Consider the following 19,612-nt stretch of genomic DNA (forward strand, 5'->3'; position numbering starts at 1 on the left):
TGTTTTTCATCTTTGAAGATACTACCATTAGTCTTTATTTAAACCACTCCATAATTGAGTTAACATTTATAGCTATAAGTAAGAGGAGTTATAACTACATTACTAAGTACAAACTATATAAGAATTACTAATCTTGATTTCTAGGTTTATACAAATACTGTTTTCTACAATTTGATCTCATTGTGACACTTTCTCCACATATATAATGGGAATAAATATCATGTTATTCTTACTATTTTCTCAATGGGGTAGTGTAATATCAAAATAATTTTAGTAAAGAACCTCTATTATAACATTATATAAGAAAAGAAAGAAATTTATATCCATTTAAGAATAATGTTCTCCAAAAATCCTATACTAAATAAAAACATATTGCCTGACCAGTGTTGCTCAGCAGTTGAGCATTGACCCATGAACCAGGAGGTCACCGTTTGATTCCCGGTCAGGGCACATCTATCCCCATCTCTCATCATTGATGTTTCTATTCCCCTCTCCAACTCCCTTCTTCTCTGTGAAATTAATAAAAACATATTTTAAGAAACATATTAATATAACATAAAATTCACAACCAGAGATCCTATATTGGGCTGAGACTTTCTTTACTTACTTTTACTGATATCTTCCTAGAACAGGTACACTCGGTCTTGGGAATTGTGTATCCATAGAAGTGAGTTTCACAGGGAGAAGGCACCATGAACAATGCCTAACAGTCACATTTTTTCCCAAAGGGGAAAAAAATGGTAGGTTTCTGACAGACTCAATTTCACTGTTGTGTTAATAATAATTTAACTGCCACTCAGTGTTTTAATATTACTAGAAAGAAAAATGTTCCTCAGATTGTTTCAATGGCACAAGTGTCTCAGTGAATATCAGAAATGCAATATAGAGAACTGTGCAGGAATAATAGAATATTGGATTAAAGAATTCATCAGTTACAATATGATCTGTTGTTATGAATATTTTGCATACTAAGCATTTCAGAGATTGGATGTAAGAAGAATATTTTTTGAGTCATTAAACACAAGTGACTAATGTTAACCCTGTAGAAAATTCATGCTTTAGCATTTAATGCTGACTCAAAGGCTGACAGACTCTAATGCCTTTTTTTTTCTTATAGAAAACAGTCAGAAGAAAGCTTTCTATGGATAGTAAAGATACTATGTTAGAGCTACAAGTAATTGGAACAATCATTTTAATGCAATATTTTTTTTTGCTTTTTGAAAGATTATGTTGTAAAATGTTTAATATTGTTTCTGAACTATATAAGATTTTGAAAAAATCAATTTGCAAGAAATCATGTCATCCAATGATTACTAAAGATTTCCTCTTTCTGGTACAGCAGGTAAGGAGCTTAGAAGTCACAGAGAATAAAAAGAAGCACAATCTAAAAGAAAATCAACCATTCTTCTTAGGTCCATCAGAGAAGTGAGGTCACAGGGCAAACTACTACCCCCAAAATTGGATAGAGAGGTAGACAGAGAGCATCACAATTTACCAGGGTAACCTCTGCAGGAACCAATGCCAGGGTAAGAGAAGCTGAACTATAACTGATGAATTACTGGAGGCTGACTGGGGACAACTCTGAGAGATAAAATCTCCAGGGGACCCAATCATCTGAGGACCCCCACACTTTTGTGAACTTTATCTCCAAGAGCTCTACCAGGTTCTCACAGTGAATATCAGAGAAAAAGCCTCTGGTGCTCCCCGCACAGAGGAGAGGAAAATGAGCCAATTTAAATATGCCAGAGCATTCTGTTCTTAACAAAGCCTGGAGGCACTATTTAATAGAGCCTAAACCGCTGGGGTTTTATCAGAGTCTACTTGACCTAATTAAAGGGAAGTACCCAACTCTAACATGGGAGAGGAAAGAGAAATGCACAACTTCCAGCTCCATCCAGCCGTTCTATACCCAAGAGAGAATAAAAACAAAAACCACAAGAACTGAGAAGCACTAGTGAAATTCACAGCACAGGGCACAGGCTCACCAAAAGGCTGAGACCTATAGAACTATAAAACACTTCCCCACCCCCATACCACACCACAACATTACTAAAGGCCAATTTACAGCAGATTCTTTTACATGTATATATATATATATATATATATATATATATATATATATATATATATACATACATACACACACTAGAGGCCTGGTGCATGAAATTCATGCATGGAGGGGGGGTCCCCCCAGTCCAGCCCCCACCCTCTCCAATCTGGGACCCCTTGAGGGATGTCCAGTGGGATCAGGCCTAAACGGGCAGTCGGACATCCCTCTAACAATCCAGGACTGCTGGCTCCCAACTGCTTGCCTCCCTGCCTTCCTGATTGCCCCTAACCACTTCTGCCTGCCAGCCTGATCACACCCTAACCGATCCCCTGCCAGCCTGATTGATGCCTAACTACTCCCCTGCCAGCCTGTTGGCCCCTAACTGCCTTCCCCTGCAGGCCTGGTCACCCCTAACTACCCTCCCCTGAAGGACTGGTCACCCCTAACTGCCTTCCCCTGCAGGCCTGGTACCCCCCAACTGCTCTCCCCTGCAGGTCTGGGTCTCCCCCAACTGACCTTCCTTGCAGGCCCGGTCACCCCCAACTTCCCTCCTCTGCCGGCCTGGTCACTCCTAACTGCCCTCCCCAGCAGGCTTGATCACCCCCAACTGCCCTCCCTTGCAGGCCTGATTCCTCCCAACTGCCCTCCCCTGCTGGCCAACTTGTGTCCATATGGCGGCAGGATCTTTGACCACATGGGGGCAGCCATCTTGTGTGTTGGAGTGATGGTCAATCTGCATATTACTTTTTTATTAGATAGGATAGAGGCCTGGTGCATGGGTGGGGGTTAGCTGGTTTCTCCTGAAGGGTGTCCCAGATCAGGGTGGGGGTTCCCTTGAGGTGTGGGGCAGCCTGGGCAAGGGCCCTGTGGTGGTTTGCAGGCTGGCCACACCCCTCGACAACCCAAACTGAGGCCCTGGGATCTGGGATTTATTTATCTTCTACAATTGAAACTTTGTAGCCTGGAGTGGAGCCAAGCCTTCTGCTTGTTCTGTGGTGGCAGTCATTTCTGTTGGGATTTATGTATCTTCTATAATTGAAACTTTGCAGCCTTAAGCGGAGGCCAGAGCAGGACAGGGCTGCAGAAGCTTGGCTTCCTCCATTGCCACAGGCAATCCTAGCCTCCTGCTCTCTCCAGCTCCATGGCTGCCACCATTTCTGTTGGGTTTTATTTATCTTCTATCATTGAAACTTTGTAGCATTGAGTGGAGGCCTGGGCCGGCAAGGGCAGGCAGAAAGCTTAGCTTCCTCCATTGCCAGGGAAACCCAAGCCATCCTCCTGCTCTCTGTGGCTGCAGCCATCTTGGTTGGGTTTATTTGCATATTCCCTCCTGATTGGCTGGTGGGTGTGCCTGGTGGGCATGGCTGGTGGTGTAGCAGAGGTATGGTCAATTTGCATATTACTCTTTTATTATATAGAATATATAAGCCTAATATGCAAATTGTCCCCACAGGAGTGTGCCTGGAGACCGATTGCTCACTATGACCACCAGGGGCGGCAGAGAACAAAGGAAGGCCCCAGCTGGCGGAAGGTCCTGATCAGCCCTGATTGCTGGCCAGACCTAAGGACCCTACCCTTGCATGAATTTCGTGCACTGGGCCTCTAGTATAATATATCTGGCTATCAAAATAAAATAAACAAAAAACAAAACAAACAAACAAAAAACCACAAAGTATACCTAGATGTCAAAAAACACAAATTCAAGACACTGAACAAGCATTAGACCAGACATGACAGGGATGTTGGAATTACCAGACCGGGAATTTAAAACAACTATGATTAATAGGCTATGGGCTCTAATGGATAAAGCAGACAAGCATGCAAGAACAGATGGGCATTGTAAGAAAAACTACATGTATGAAAATTTAGATGACCTTGGGTTTGGTGATGTTTTAGTACAACACTAAAGACACAATCCATGAAAGAAAAAAATAATAAACTGACCTTCATTAAAATTACAATTTATTCTTCTTTACAAAAGACATTGTTAAGGAAATAAAGAGGCAAGACATAAAATGAAAGAAAATATCTGAAAAATACACATCTGGTAAAGAATTGTTATTCAAAATACACAAAGAACTTCTGAAATGCAATGTAAGAAAACACACAACCCAATTTTTAAAAATGGACAAAAGACACCTCACCAAAAAATATACAGATGACAAGGATGAAAAGTAGCTCCGCATCATATGTCATTAGGGAACTGCAAACTAAAACAACAATGATACCACTATATACCCATTAGAATTGCCAATATCCAGAGCACTGATATAAAAGAAACATATTAATATTGCATATTATACTAATTACATTAAAAAAACATTTTTCATAAGGTGGGGAAAATAAAGAAAGAATGAATAAACTGATATTTCTTGAGCAAGCTCACAAGCAGAATTAAATAATTTGCTGGTTTCCAAGGTACCACATGTATAAGGAACTTTTTGTTTTACTGGTTGAACCACACATACTCAGATTTAAAAATACAATATATAGCAGTTGGGCTTCCAGAAGAAAAGTACTATTTACCCAATCCTATATAATAAAGGCCTAATATGCTGTGTCTGACTGTCGGTTTGACTGTTCAACCAGTTGCTATGATGCACACTGACCACCATGGGGCAGACGCTTTGACCAGTAGGTTAGCTTGCTGTTGGTGTCTGGCTGATCGGGACTGGGCGAGATGGGCTGGGGCCCTCCTGCAGTCCCTCCCCAGCCCCGATTGTGTACCAGTGGGGTCCCTCAGCCTGGCCTGTGCCCTCTTGCAATCTGGGACGCCTCAGGGGATGGAGATCCAGTTTTGGCTGGATCCCCGCAGGCCAGGCCAAGGGACCCCTCCAGTGCATGAATCCATGCACCGGGCCTCTAGTTATATGATAGTTTCTTTCCTCTGCCACCCAAGCCTTTCATATTTACTTTTAATTTTAAAGTCCTTTCCTTCTAAACATAGCTTTAGTGTTTTGTTTTGTTTAAAATACAGCTTATCCTCATTTATTGAATTATGGCAAAATTTTAGCCAGAAAATGCTAATAAAATACATTAAATTCAAAAACTTCTATATATATATAAAAGCCTAAGTGACCTTCGCAACCAAAACAACCCAATGAATGACCGAACAGGCTGCATGGGGCCACCATGCCGGAAGGGGGGTTAGTGAGGGACGACCAAATGACTGAACAGCAGGCTGTGTGGAGCAACCAGGCCAGCAGGGGGGGCAGATAGGGATGACCAGGTCAGCCGAGGGGAGGCAGTGAGGAGCGAGCAGGCCAGCAGAGGGTGGCAGTTAGGGGTGATCAGGCAGGCAGGCAGGTGAGCAGTTGGGAGCCAGTGGTCCTGGATTGTGAGAGGGATGTCCAACTGCTGGTTTCGTCCCGATCCCACAGGGATCGGGCCTAAACCGTCAGTCAGACATCCCCTGAGGGGTCCTGGATTGGAGAGGGTACAGGCTGGGCTGAGGTTACACCCTGTGCATGAATTTTGTGCACCGGGCCTCTAGTATAAAATAAGCACAGGACAATATATGTATCAAAAATGGAACAAAGAACTGGGTAACAAGCCATGTGAAGCCACTTATATAGAACAGCAAAAACTGAGGGTCAAGGATAAAGATAAAAATAATTTTTAAAATTCTGAATAATTGGTTCATAAGTTATAGTAAAAGAGCTGTTGATTGGGTTAATAATATACTTTCCATCCCCCAATGTTTTATTTTCATTAAATGCACATAATGTAAAATTTACCAGCTTAACCATTTTTATATATACAGTTCAATGGTACTAAATACATTCATAATATTAACCATCACCACCATCATTGATCTTCATAACATTTTTCACATTTTAAAACATAATCTCTATGTCCATTTAACAATAAATCCCTAGTCTATCCACCCCATAGACCCTGGCAACCACATTTTTATTTCCTATCTGCGTGATTTTGATTACTCTAAGTACTTCATATATGTGGAATTCTACAGCATTTGTCTTTTTATAGTTGACTTACTTCACTTAGCATTGTGTCTTCAGGTTTCATCCATGTTGTAGATAAATCAGAATTCCCATTTTAAGGCTGAATAATATTCCATTGTTTGGATATACCATATTTGGCTATTCCATTAACCCATCTTTGAACATTTGGTTTGCTGCCTCATTTTAGCTGTTATGAATAATGCTGCTATCAACATGTGTATACCAATATATCTTTGAAAGCCCATTTTCAAATTTTTGGGGGTATATGCTCAGAAATAGAATTGTTCTATTATATGGTAATTCTATGTTTATTGTTTTTAGGAACCTCTATACTGTTTTCCACAGTAGCTATACCATTTTGCATTCCCGCCAACAGTACACAAGTGTTCCAATTTTTCCATACCCTCACCAACACTTGCTATTTTCTGTTTTGTTTTGTTTGTTGATAGTAGCCATCCTAATGGGTGTGAAGTGGTGTGTGAACATATTTTTTAACATTTTCTTCTTTTCATAATATTCTTTTTCTGTGTAGTACCTGAATCACTTTAACCTGGGTCTTCCCCTTCCTTTTCGTTCGTCCTCCTGTGCATAAGTGTTGCCAGGGTAACATAATCTGCATCAGTGATGATGAAAATGTTCTATAATTTGTGCCATTCAATGCAGTAGCCACCAGCCATATGTTGTCACTAAGCATATAAATTGTGGCTAATGAGAATAGGGAAATAAAATTTTAAGTGTATTTATTTTTTAAAAATGTAATTAAAATCCACATGTGACAAGTGTTATTATATCAGATAATGCATTTCTAGGCCCTACTTCTTTCTGAGTGCTAACCCCCTGTATCCAACCATCTCCTTGATGATATCTGCCCAGATGATCTGTAGCATCCAAAAATCTACATGTTCAATGTCAAACTCATTAACACTTTCTCCAAGACAGCTCATAATTTGGTTAATTTAATAATCTCAACTCTGTCCAGCCAGATTTGCTCAGTGTTGAGTGTTGACCTATGAACCAGGAGGTCACGGTTCGATTCCCAATCAGGGTACATGATCAATCCCCAGCATGGGGCATGCAAGAGGCAGCCAATCAACAATTCTCTCTCATCATTGATGTTTCTATCTCTTTCTTTCTCTCTCCCTTCCTCTCTGAAATTAATCTAAAATAATAAAAGCCTAAGGGACCATTACTGCGGAATGACCAGAACGACTGGTCACTATGATGTGCGCTGACCACCAGAGGCAGATGCTCAATGCAGGAGCTACCCCCTGGTGGCCAGTGTGCTTCCACAGGGGGAGTGGTGGCTCAGCCAGAAGCCAGGCTAACGAATGGTGAGTGCAGTGGCGGTGGCAGGAGCCTCTCCTGCCTCCACAGCAGTGCTAAGGAGCAGGAGTCTAGGGGTAAGGAAGGAGCAGGCGGGCAGTAAGGAGCCAGGGATCCTGGATAGCGAGAGGGATGTCTGCCCTTGGAGATCGTGCCTAAGCCGGCACTTGGACATTCCCCAAGGGGTCACAGACTATGAGAGGGTGCAGGCTGGCCTGAGGGACCACCGCGCTCCCCCCCCCCCCCAGTGCACGAGTTTCATGCACTGGGCCTCTACTAAAAATATATTTAAAAATAATATAAACTCTGCTCAAGATAGAATTATTGAAACTATCCTTTATTCTTCAGTCTGCTTTATAGCCTGTACCAAGTAAATCCCATATTCTGTCATTCAATTTTAAAAACGTCTCTGAAACCTGTCTTCTATTTTCCAAGACACGCATCATCATTTTTCACACACTACCACCAACAAGCTCTTTAAAGATTTCCCCAAGAAAACTCATTGACATTAAAATAAAGTTGAAATTGCGTATATTTCTCAAATGTCACCTCCCTTATAAATTCTTCAATTCCCCTAGGCATAGGCAAAAGCTCCATCTTCTTTGCTCCCACACTTTGTCCACATTACTATGACATTTTTAGCACATTATAGTGAAATGATTTGCTCACCTGTTTACTGGCATGGACATACTCCTGTGTATTAATTGTTTTTGTATTTCAAGTGTTTTGAATTATCCTTGGCTTATGGTAGGCTATCAGAATGATTAGATAACTAATAACAATTTATGATCTAAATGTTGAAGATTTTAAAACATAACTAGAAAATTCCTCAGTATAGAAGGAGAAATAAGCCTATTTCAAAACATAAATCCATGGTGATTCTTACTCACTTATTAAAGGATTAAGCATCTAAGATTTATATTGGTATTTTATTCATGTTTAACCTTTAGAGGAATTAGGTTGGCTTCTATGATAATTAAAAAAACAAATGCTATTTCTTAAGGTAATTATAGAGGATAAGGAGGCACTTCAACATCAATGCTGCATGTGACGCCCTCTGGCAACTTCATATTGTACCATCTGACTGTCATTGAAGCCATGATAAATTGCCTTTTGAAATCAATATTGAGTCTCATTCATTACTTTCTTAGGTTCCATGCTTTATATCAAAAAGACAAATGCCAAGATAAATTTACACTTTGTAAAAAATATTTTTTAAAAGAACTCCAGGACAACATTGGAAAACCACTTTCAAGGACAAGAACTCACAGCTCACATTCTATGTATGAGTATGATGTATCTGTTTATATTTTAATTCAGAAAGGTACCAATGACAAATTATTAACTTTCTAATACTTTGAAATTATAATTTAATTTTGCATTAATCATATTTGTGAACTATAAAAAAATGTCTAGAATGTAAAGTTACATGGAAAAGATAATGGATTGTATTACATAAATAAATATTTATATTACATGTATGTATATATTGTATTTATTTAATTAGATTATATAAAATATGTAATAATTTTATGGTGTTGTGTATCCAATTATAATATCTACTGAAAGAATTATAAAAGTATTTAAAATATTTCTGGTTTATTGAAATGTTTTAATATTGGTATAATTCTAATTTATTAACAATATTATAATATTGGTATAATATCAATAATATTTGTGCTTTATCATTTTACAAAGTGTTTTTCATGTTCCAAAACATTTTAAAATAGTTGACAGTGGCAAAAGTTATACTAGATGGGACTTGTTATTCAAAGTTCAATATGATTTGCATAATATCAGAATACTAGGTGGCACAGAAGTGTACTAAACAGGTGATATACTGTGATAATATCACTATTATCCTTATTGAAAGAAATATTCTAAAGACCTTAACTCTTCACAAATTAAATTTTATGCTCCACTTGTACACATTAATTTATCAGTATATTCTCAGCCTTTAATTAGCTTAGTGATTTCTTGTCTAAATTATTCTGATATTCTTTTTTTTTTCTCTTTAAAGTAAAACCAAAATTCTGAAAATGTAGGTAAGGGCCTAATTTGAAGACTTTAGAGCTAGCATTTTTTCTGGAGGTAAGTTTTAGAGTTTTTTCCTCTATTTTCCTTATTTTTAATTAAATTTATTGGGGTATCATTGGTTAATAAAATTACACAGGTTTCAAGTACACATTTCTTTGATACATCTCTATAAAACTCTCTATAAAACTAGTATTTTTACTATTTTTATTTATATTTTTTAATTTCTTTATTGATTAAGGTGTTACATATGTGTCCTTCTTCCCCCATTACCCCCCTTATCCCCTCCACTCATGCCCTTACCCCCCTGTTGTCTGTGTCCATTGGTTAGGCTTATATGCATGCAAACAAGTCCTTTGGTTGATTTCACTATTTTTATTGATTTTTTTTAAAGAGAGAGAAAAGGAGAGGGAGAGAGAGAGAAATATAGATGTGAGAAAGAAACATCAATTGGCTGCCTCCTGCCTGTCACCTACTGGGGATCGAACCTGTAACTGGGCATGTGCCCTAACTGAGAATCAAACTGGCAACCTTTTGATGCATAGCATGATGCTCAACCAACTGAACCATTCCAGCCAGGGTCTAGCATTTTTTAATATTTTAATAATTATACTCAATTAATACATATTGCATTTCTAGAAAAAATCTATACATATTTCCAACCTCACAGAATCCTAGTAAGGAAAACCATTATGACTATACTCCTTTTTTATGTAAAAAATAAAATAAATTTCTACTAAATAATATAGCAAATTGGTAGTTAAGAAAGAACTGAAATCCATGTTCTATATTACCTAATACATGCTCCATTCAACCGCTCTAAGTTTATACTTTTATTTTGTTTGTGATCAAAGAAAATTTCACTTTAAAATGAAGTATCTATTAAATAGACCTTTTTATGGTTCCACATGTTTTCCTATTGATGAAGTAAGATTAAAATTCTGAAGGACAATATTTTCTCTTAGCCTGTGTCTGCAACATGAGTTGCCAAAGGAAAACTTGATGACTGGGGATACAGAATCAACTTTGGAAAATTATAAATGGTCATAAAAAATGTCCCTGAACTCTTACTTCTGCGCCTAAGCAGGTTTTATTTTTTCATAGACATAGAATTCTTCCAACATCTATTTAATAGATTGTTTTAGTATGGATACAATTACCATTTAATGTGTATATATAAATATATGGATATGCTTATCTAAATAAATATATATATATGTATTATCTATCTATCTATCTATCTATCTATCTATCTATCTATCTATCTACGTTTCTATCTATCATCTTTTCTGACTTTTATCTTGCTGTAATCCAAATAATAATGAACTACCAAAGGATGAAGATGTTAAAAACTAAATAAAAAACTAGAATTGATTGGGAAATAAAGTGTTAATAAATGTAGTTAAGATGCAATTATTTTGAACTTAGGAAAATTTTAAGTAAAATGTGATCCAAAGACCTCTTATTACAAAAGTTGAGAAAAAAATAAATTTGCACAGCTTTTAAATGTTAGGGATAGATCTAGAATGCTAGCCTTTGAATTTTGAACTCATTCTGTTGCTACTCTGAGTTCAGTTCATTATATCTATTTTTTCTAAAGAAGGAAGACAGTCTTGAAAAATCTTATTAAGGAGATTTAAGAATTAGTCATCGATCTTTCAAGTGAGCACATATAAATATAGATTATTTTAAATGTTCTAAATGCCAATATTCTCTACTAACTTTATCCCCAAAAGACAGATTATGACAGGTTAAACAGCTGGTAAATGAAAGATTAAACAAATCATTGATGTAAAAATTATTATGATGTTATATGATGTCAGGCATTAAATTTATTTGCTCCATATAGGGAGCGGCTCTAGAGTTAAGTCTCGGATTGACCTGTGGCAGAGCCACAAACAAGTCCCAGCTTAGAGGGCAGAGCCCTCTTAGCATAATTAAGCTTGACCTTATGGCCACTCCCTAGATCCTTCCTGGGTAGCTAATGGGCTGTGGGAAGTACAGCAAGTGCTGCCAAAACAAGTGAAACTCACAAGAACATTGTAACCACTGTAACTATGTTGACCACTACCTTGTTTTTCTCTGACTATAAAATAAAAGCCTCAGCTTGCTGGCTGGATCCTTCTCTGTGGCCTCATCCAGGCACAGGAGATCCACTGAGCCCCAGCTATATTCTCTTTGTCTATCTTTTCTTTAATCCTTCACTGTCATCCCTCAGGCTCACTGAACACTTGGCTGTAGAATTTAAGGGAATGCAGGAGAGGTGGGGTAAGAGATCAACCAAAGGACTTGTATGCATGCATATAAGCATTACTAATGGCCACAGACACTAGGGGGGTGAGGGCATGTGCTGGGAGATGGGAGTGGCAAGTGAGAGTTCAATGGGGGGAAAAATAATGTAATAGCTATGTATGGGCGGGGGGTACTTAAAATAGCAGGAGACCCTTGAGTGTAAACATATGATTGTCTAACCACTATGTTGTGCTTCTGAAACGAATACAGAATAATGTTGAATGTGAACTATAATTGAAAAATATGGAAAATTATATGTTATATGTTTTTTTATCACAATAAAAATTATTTGCTCCATACTGTAGAATTTAATTTTCTCCATATTACATGTTTTCTCCTACCTATAAACTATTATGCAGGAAAAACTGGTAATGATAACCTTACAGTAATTAAATTCATTATAAACACAATCTATCTTTATTATTAAAGAAAGGAGTCTTTTTAAAAATTCTTATTGCATCTAAGAATTACCTCAAACAACCAATTTTCTTAAATATTGAAACAAAACTTTGAAGATAGAAAAATTCAAAGATTAATTTTGTATTTTCCTTAATCTAAAATGCAGGCGTATGCTTGAGAATATACCACAAATCTACTATCAGATTAAGGATAAAACCTAATTATTATATTAAAGGTTGATTTTAAAAACAGATCTTCAGTTATTGGTCATATGATCGTGATCGATTTGCTTATCATCTTAGTAAAATAATAGGAGACACTTAAAATCCTTTCTAGTACATACTACAAATAAAAAAATATATAGCTTTCTCTGGATTGGTTATTTTCCCTTCCTCCAACTACAAAAAAAAAAAAAAAAAAAAGGACAAAGCTTTCCCAACCTGCTCATGAATGCATTCCTCCCCTACCTTGGTAATGGTTTCATGAAGTTTGAAAAAAGGATCCATTTCTTCAATTTTTGTTGCACCTTTAGGGAAAAGGGCCTCGGAGAGAAAACTTGGATCCTGTGGAAAGCAGAATAAAACATTTAAAACTCTTCATTGATTTTGTTTTTCAAGTGCTTATTGGATTTTCTTTAAAGATTCAAAAGGACTCTAAATTGCTTTAAGGTTTCTGTTGATTGTTGGACTTCATTCTACTTACCTGATTAATCAATCACAGAATTTTTAAAAATTAAAATGAGTAGAACCCTATGACCTTTGACATTATTTGTATCTATAAAATAATGCTTAATTTTACTCAAAAGAGATAATTCTTTGCAATTCTTCCTGTTTTTTTTTTAAATACAGACATATATAGAACACAATACCTTGACTATAAGACCCATATATGAAATCATTTTTTCTATTTAATTTATTAAATTTTGTTTTAAGTCTGGTAGAATGGGATGTTTTTAATCAACATAATTACCAAAAAGAAAGGCCACAAAAATATACATGATATTTTAAACATTGCAAACTCACTTCAAAAGAGTTAGGAAGATACATTTTTGGTAGAACGGTCTTATGGCTTTATAGGCTATCAGTAAAGTGGGAACGTGATATCAGAACCTTAGTGTTATATATGGTTTAAATTAATCAGAGAAACAGTAACTAGTCATTTTATACTTGCATATGCAGACAAATTTCAGGATGCAAAAAGATCTACATGGCATGAATATTTATGCTCCCCCACAAAAAAAAATTCATATGCTGAAATCCTAATTTCCAAAGTAATGATGTTAAGAGATGGGGGCCTTTGGGAGGTGATTGGGACATGAGTATTTTATCCTCACTATCAGGATTAGTGTCCTTCTAAAAGAGGCCCCCAGAGCTCCCTAGCCCCTTGCTCCTTGTAAAGATATAACAAGAAATCTGTAGCCTGAAACAGGGCCCTCACCTGACCATGCTGGCACCATGATCTTGGACTTCCAGTTTCTGGGACTGTGAGAAATAAACTTAAGTTGTTTATAAACCATTCAGTGTGTGATATTTTGTTATAGCGGGCCAAATAGATTAAGACATAAATATAGCTCTTACTTGAAAACCTGAAGTAACTAGGGTTATCTGTCTAAAAAATAGAAAACTTGAGAAAGGATATATGTATGTATGTATGTATGTATGTATATGATCTGATTAATAGATAGATAAATAGATGATAGATAGATAGATAATCTTTCTGAGTGCTAATATGGAGAAAAAACATTCAATACAGTCAACACCAACAATAACCACAACAGTGTAACAAATTAAGCTGATTTGGAGGTATTTATTAGAGCAACCCTATAGCAGAACAGACTGCTTTGGGGTATAAAAATGGTGGAAAAGAAAGTTAGGATGATGTAGTTGATAAGCTCTGAAGTCATACAGTTGAGAACATAACTGCAAATCCCTATTATTAATAATTCTGTGATCGGGCATACTCTTCACCTGCTATTTTGAGCAATCCTATCTAATAAAAGAGTAATATGCAAATTGACCATCACTCCAATACACAAGATGGCTGCCCCCATGTGGTCAAAGATGGCCGCCACAAGATGGCCTGCAGGGGAGGGCAGTTGGGGGAGACCAGGCCTGCAGGGGAGGGTATTTGGGGGGGACCAGGCCTGCAGGGGAGGACAGTTGGGGGTGACTAGGCCAGCAGGGGAGGGCAGTTAGGGGCAATCAGGCTGGCAGGGGAGCAGTTAGGCATCAATCAGGCTGGCAGGGGAGTGGTTAGGGGGCAATCAGGCAGGCAGACAGGCGAACGGTTGGGAGCCAACTGTCCTGGATTGTGAGAGGGATGTCCGACTGCCCACCAGGATCGGGCCTAAATGAGCAGTCAGACATCCCTCAAGGGGTCCCTTATTGGAGAGGGTGCAGGCTGGGCTGAGGGACACACACTCCCCTGGGCACGAATTTCGTGCATTGGGCCTCTAGTACTGAAATAAAACAAAAGTAATTCAGCTATGTGCTCCAGCATGTATTCACTTTGGGATGTTAAGTCCATAAATCAACCAAACAGCTTACCTATCATAACTAACATCTTATTTTTTTAAAAAAATTTATGTTTCTTTCCTCATTTTACCTGGCAATCTAAAACTAATTTTTCAAAAAATCTATCCAATTCCAACTAGTATTTCACTTTTTAAGACTTACCATAAAAGCTAGGCAAGAAGCTGGGAACAGATTCCCTGTCTTAATCCTCAAAAGAAAACAACCCTGATAACACTTTGAAATATTAAATGATACATTTCTGTGCAAGAGTCATTCATCTATTGTGACTTTTTATGGCAACCCTTATAAACCAATGCACTCAGTCCAGGTGGTATTCTTCCTTACTGCAACAGGTCTAATAAACTTCATTTTGTTTAGCAACTGGGTTTTTGGAAATATTTTGGTCAATCAACATAAACATAGGTTAAAATTTTTGTTTTGCCACTTAATAATTGTCATCTTAATCTTCAAATGATTCGTGACTGAATTTAAGAAATTTGAATGATAATATATATTTCAAAGAGATGTTGTCAACTGTCCAATGCCTGAAACATGGGAGATATTATGTTACTGGCACTCATGATGTTGCTAAAAACAATAAATTTTGTAATGATGATGGTGAGGGAGGTGATTGTAGGTAAGATGCTGAAATAAAGGAAATTCAAAAACCTTATTTATTATCCTTATGAGAAATAGTGTACAGTTTGTATTTAGATACGTTTATTTTTCAAAATAGTGATATCTTTAATCTTAATGAAAATATGACATGAATAATTTGTGGCATCCATTTCTATTTAATAATTAAGTTTGAAGTGCTTAAAAAGTTTGCTTCACAAGTAGTTTTAAACAAACTTCTTGAAATAATTTTATTAGTTTACTTAGCAAAAGAAAACGATAATTAGTGCAAAGGTAAAATATCAGCCAGCCTCAAATTAAATGATCCCATAAAAACATAAATTGTAAGTTATAATTAGTGAGGTTTTTATTGAAATTTCAATTATTTAGTAGAAAACCAATATTAAATTATCCATATATGCCTCATTCTCTAGTGCAGTGTTCGGCAAACTCATTAGTCAACAGAGTGGCAAACCGCGGCTCACGAGCCGCATGGTTTGCTGATCACTGCTCTAGTGTAATCCCCAATCTTTCTCTTATTTATTCAGCTATCTCTTGCCATATCATTCTTTCATTTTTAGTGCCTTGTTTGTTTAAAACATTTAAAAATCCCAATTTAACATCTACCACATGCTAGGTGCTGCATTAATGCAACAGGGTCCTTAATCTCATGGAGTTTAATCTAATGGAATTAAAAGTTAAAAAGTTTTTGCTATTACATTAACTATGAGTGATAGCTGCTTAATAACAGCTCCTATCTGTAGATGAAGAGAGTGAAGTTAAGCACCATTAACCATATCACAAGTGCTTTTGTTTAAAATAATTCATTGATAGATTGAAACAAAGCATTCTTGAATAATTTAATATATTGAAAACAATACTGTGTGTCTGCCAACTGGCAATAACAGTAAGGATATTATAGAAGAAGAAACACTGATAAGAAAAGTCTATCAAGGATATAATGTAAAATTTGTTTCCCTAGTCCCTAATTTACATCATTTCTTTAATATTTAGCAATATTTAGCACACCTTCCTTCTTTCAACCCTTTAGCTCAAGTTCATTATTTGACTCACCTGATTTTCCATTTGTATGTTATTCTCCACCTGTAAATGGATTTATTTTCTGTTTGAAAGCTTTTTATTGTTTCTGGACTTACCCTTAGTCTTCTTTTCACAAGTTACCTATGTGGTTTTATCTACTTCTTTGGCTTTAACTACAAACTTCAGATTTGATTGTTTCCAAATCTTTAATTCTAGGCTTGATTCTGTTTTTAGTTTGTCATTTCTATTTGTCTACCAGATCCTTCAAACATATCAACTTACATTCCAAATCTTAATCATTTGTTCTCCATTGACTAGTTCATGTCTTAACTTGGATGATAATCTAATATCTATATTTTGCCCAAATATGAAATTTTATGTAATTCTTGACTCCAATTTCTCTCACCATGTGTGCCAACAAACTGTACTAGCCAATTTCCATCAAATATATATATATATTTACACAATCTTGTACAAGTTCTATCAATTGCCATAGTTCAGTTACTTATTAGTTTTATCCAAGCTATGTTCCCTATTATCTATACTCCAAAGTCCAAACTCAGTATGTCATTGCCAAACAAGTCCCAACCTACCTGTTACCTTTATACAATTCTTTCTTTCCTGTAAAGTAATGTAAACAATTTCCACATAGTGTCTGCTTATTTCACAGCGGGCTTTTCACAAAATCTTGAATCCACCCTTACTTTTACTAACTCTGCATCTTTATTTTTGCCATTTCTGCTATCTGGAATGTTATTCCTGATTTGTTTGCTAGGCTACTTTCTATAATTGCTTTTCTTGATCCTCACCAACCCATTAGGGTTTAGTGTTCCCTTATCAGAGTTTCTGTATCACTTTATATTTACTTTTAGTCATCATTGACAAGAATGCATTTTTGTTATATTTTGTTTTTTCTAACTATACTATTAGCCTTTTAAGACTTGGTATTTTTCTTATTAAAATAGTCTAATATTGTCAGACAACCTTGAGTGAGTCATTAATCTCTCATTAGTATCATCACCCATAAAGTTGAAATGTACATATACTTGTCCTTCTCACTTCAGAGAGTTCATGTCAGGATCAAGAAAAGAAGCAAAGCATATAAAAGTTCTCAGTAAAGAGGGAAGAACTACTGGATGGTGTTTGATTTTTATCACACTTGTCAGGAATTGCTTTTCTGTGTAAACCAAGAGTTATAGATTTAATTTTTAAATTACTAGAAATATGTGTTTGTATATCGAACATTTTATTATATTTCTCTTTTAAAATCTACAACTATTCAAAGTATGAAAATCATTGCTGCAGGTGGCAGGAAATCTTTGGAGGGTTTTGAATAGAGTGAGTGATATTTTCAAGTATGTATTGAGTAGAGCACACACTGACACATTTGTGGAAATAAATTTAAAAGATATGTGATGGAAAACAGAATGTTTAGACAGAAGGCTATTGTGATATTACCATGAGAAAGTGTGAAAGATTAAACCAGTACTGTGGTAGGAGAAATAGATAGGAGGAGATAAGTTTGATAAATCCTCAAGAGATAGCATTAGAAGACATTGGTGATTAATTGGATGTGAAGTCTTAAAGAGGAGTCAAGATTGAAAGGATTTCTAGATTTGATAAACTGAGTGGATACAAATTTTATTAATTTAAAAAAATGTAGAAGCCCATGAAGGTTTAGGAAAAAAAAGAAATTAAATTTTAAACATTTGAGGTGAGGTGTTTTGGGGACATCTGCATAAAGTTTTCCCTGAAGGCGAGTGCTTATATTGTTCAAGACCAAATTCTAGACTGGAGATATAACAATCATCTCAGAACTATATAGATGGTAGTTAAAATGTAAAGTGAATTTAGGTATTTGTAGACTTAGATATTTTTTGTGCAGTACAGATATCTGAATGACAACAGGATCTCTTAATGGCACTGATATTTAAGGTTGAAGAATATAAACATTGTATTAGCCTTGCATCCCCAGAATAAATCCTACTTGGTCATGGTGTACGTACAATCTTTTTAACATATTGCTGGATCTCATTTGCTAATATTTTTTTGAAGATTTTGGCATCTATGTTCATTAGGAATATTGGCCTATAATTTTCTCTCTTTTTAATGTCTTCATTTAGTTTTGGAATTTGGATAATGCTGACCTCATAAAAAGAGCTTGGAAGAGTTCCTTCCTCTTGGATTTTTTGGAATAGTTTTAGAAGATAGGTGTTAATTCTTCTTTGAATGTTTGGTAAAATGCCCTGTGAAGTTATCTGGACCCAGACTTTTGTTAAGATCATACAGCATGATGAAGTGTGATTTATTCCAGGGATGCAAGGCTGGTACAATATTCACAAATCAATAAATGTGAAACATCACATAAACAAGTTGAAAGACAAAAAAAATCACATGATCATATCAATAGACACAGAAAAAGCATTTGACAAAATCTAACACCCATTTTTGAATAAAAAATCTCTCAGCAAAGTTGAATAGAGGGATCATACTTCTACAAAATAAAGGCCATATATAACAAACCTTCACAAACATCATACTCAATGGGAAAAAAAAATAAAACAATTTCCCCTATGAAGAGGAACAAGACAGGGCTGTCTGTTTTCACCACTCTTATTCTACATAGTACTGGAAGTCTTCAGTCAATAAGAAAACATAGAAGACATCCAAGTTAGAAAGAAAGAAGTTAAACTTGTTATTTGCAGATGACACAATATTGTACATAGAAAACCCTAAAGACTCCACCAAAAAACTACTAAAGTTAGTAAATGAATTCAGCAATGTAGCAGGATACAAATTTAACACTCAGAAATCAATGGCATTTTTTTACTCCAATAATGAATTCTCAGAAAGGGAAATTTTAAAAAAACAACCCCATTTACCATTGCAACAAAAAAATAAGATAGTTAGGTATAGACTTAACCAAGGAAATAAGAATAAAAGCAAAACCCAAGAAGCACTTACCGATGAGGTCATCAGAGAAAAAGAAATAGAATCATAATCGTGTGAGTGTGATTCCGTGGGAGTAAAAAAGATAGAGGATATCTGGGAATGAATAATCAATGCTTCAAAGCAAGTGAAGAAAGAAAAATAATAAAAATTATTCATTGGAAATAGCATTTCAGAGATTCCTGGTGTCTTTCATCAGGGAGTGTCTATGGATTCATGAGCACAGTAGACAAAATGCAATCAGTTGAGGAGTAAATGTGAGGAGAAGTGAAGCATCAACTGTGAACTGTATTATTCTCTCTAGAAATTAAGACTAGGTTGAGGAGTTAGAAAAGGTGAACACAAGCTTTAAAAAGTTAAAGAATCAAGGAACAGTTTATTTGTTTTGTATTAGACAGGATTGATGCAGATATAGTTTCAAAGTGAGACAA

The 19,612-nt window shown here is 36.1% G+C and overlaps 1 protein-coding gene across 1 annotated transcript in view; it reads right to left on the reverse strand.

The window, feature by feature from the left end:
- The window catches only part of NAALADL2 (N-acetylated alpha-linked acidic dipeptidase like 2), a gene marked incomplete at its 3' end in the record, with an annotated part of 846,771 nt that overhangs the window by 154,038 nt on the left and 673,121 nt on the right, over positions 1–19,612 (reverse strand). The window contains exon 11 of the mRNA XM_080654263.1: positions 12,531–12,626. Within this exon, the coding sequence (XP_080510389.1) occupies positions 12,531–12,626 (96 nt within the window). The remainder of the gene's footprint in view (positions 1–12,530; positions 12,627–19,612) is intronic.

This window comes from Plecotus auritus (genome assembly GCF_963455305.1).
Source record: "Plecotus auritus genome assembly, chromosome: 2".
Lineage (NCBI taxonomy): Eukaryota > Metazoa > Chordata > Mammalia > Chiroptera > Vespertilionidae > Plecotus > Plecotus auritus.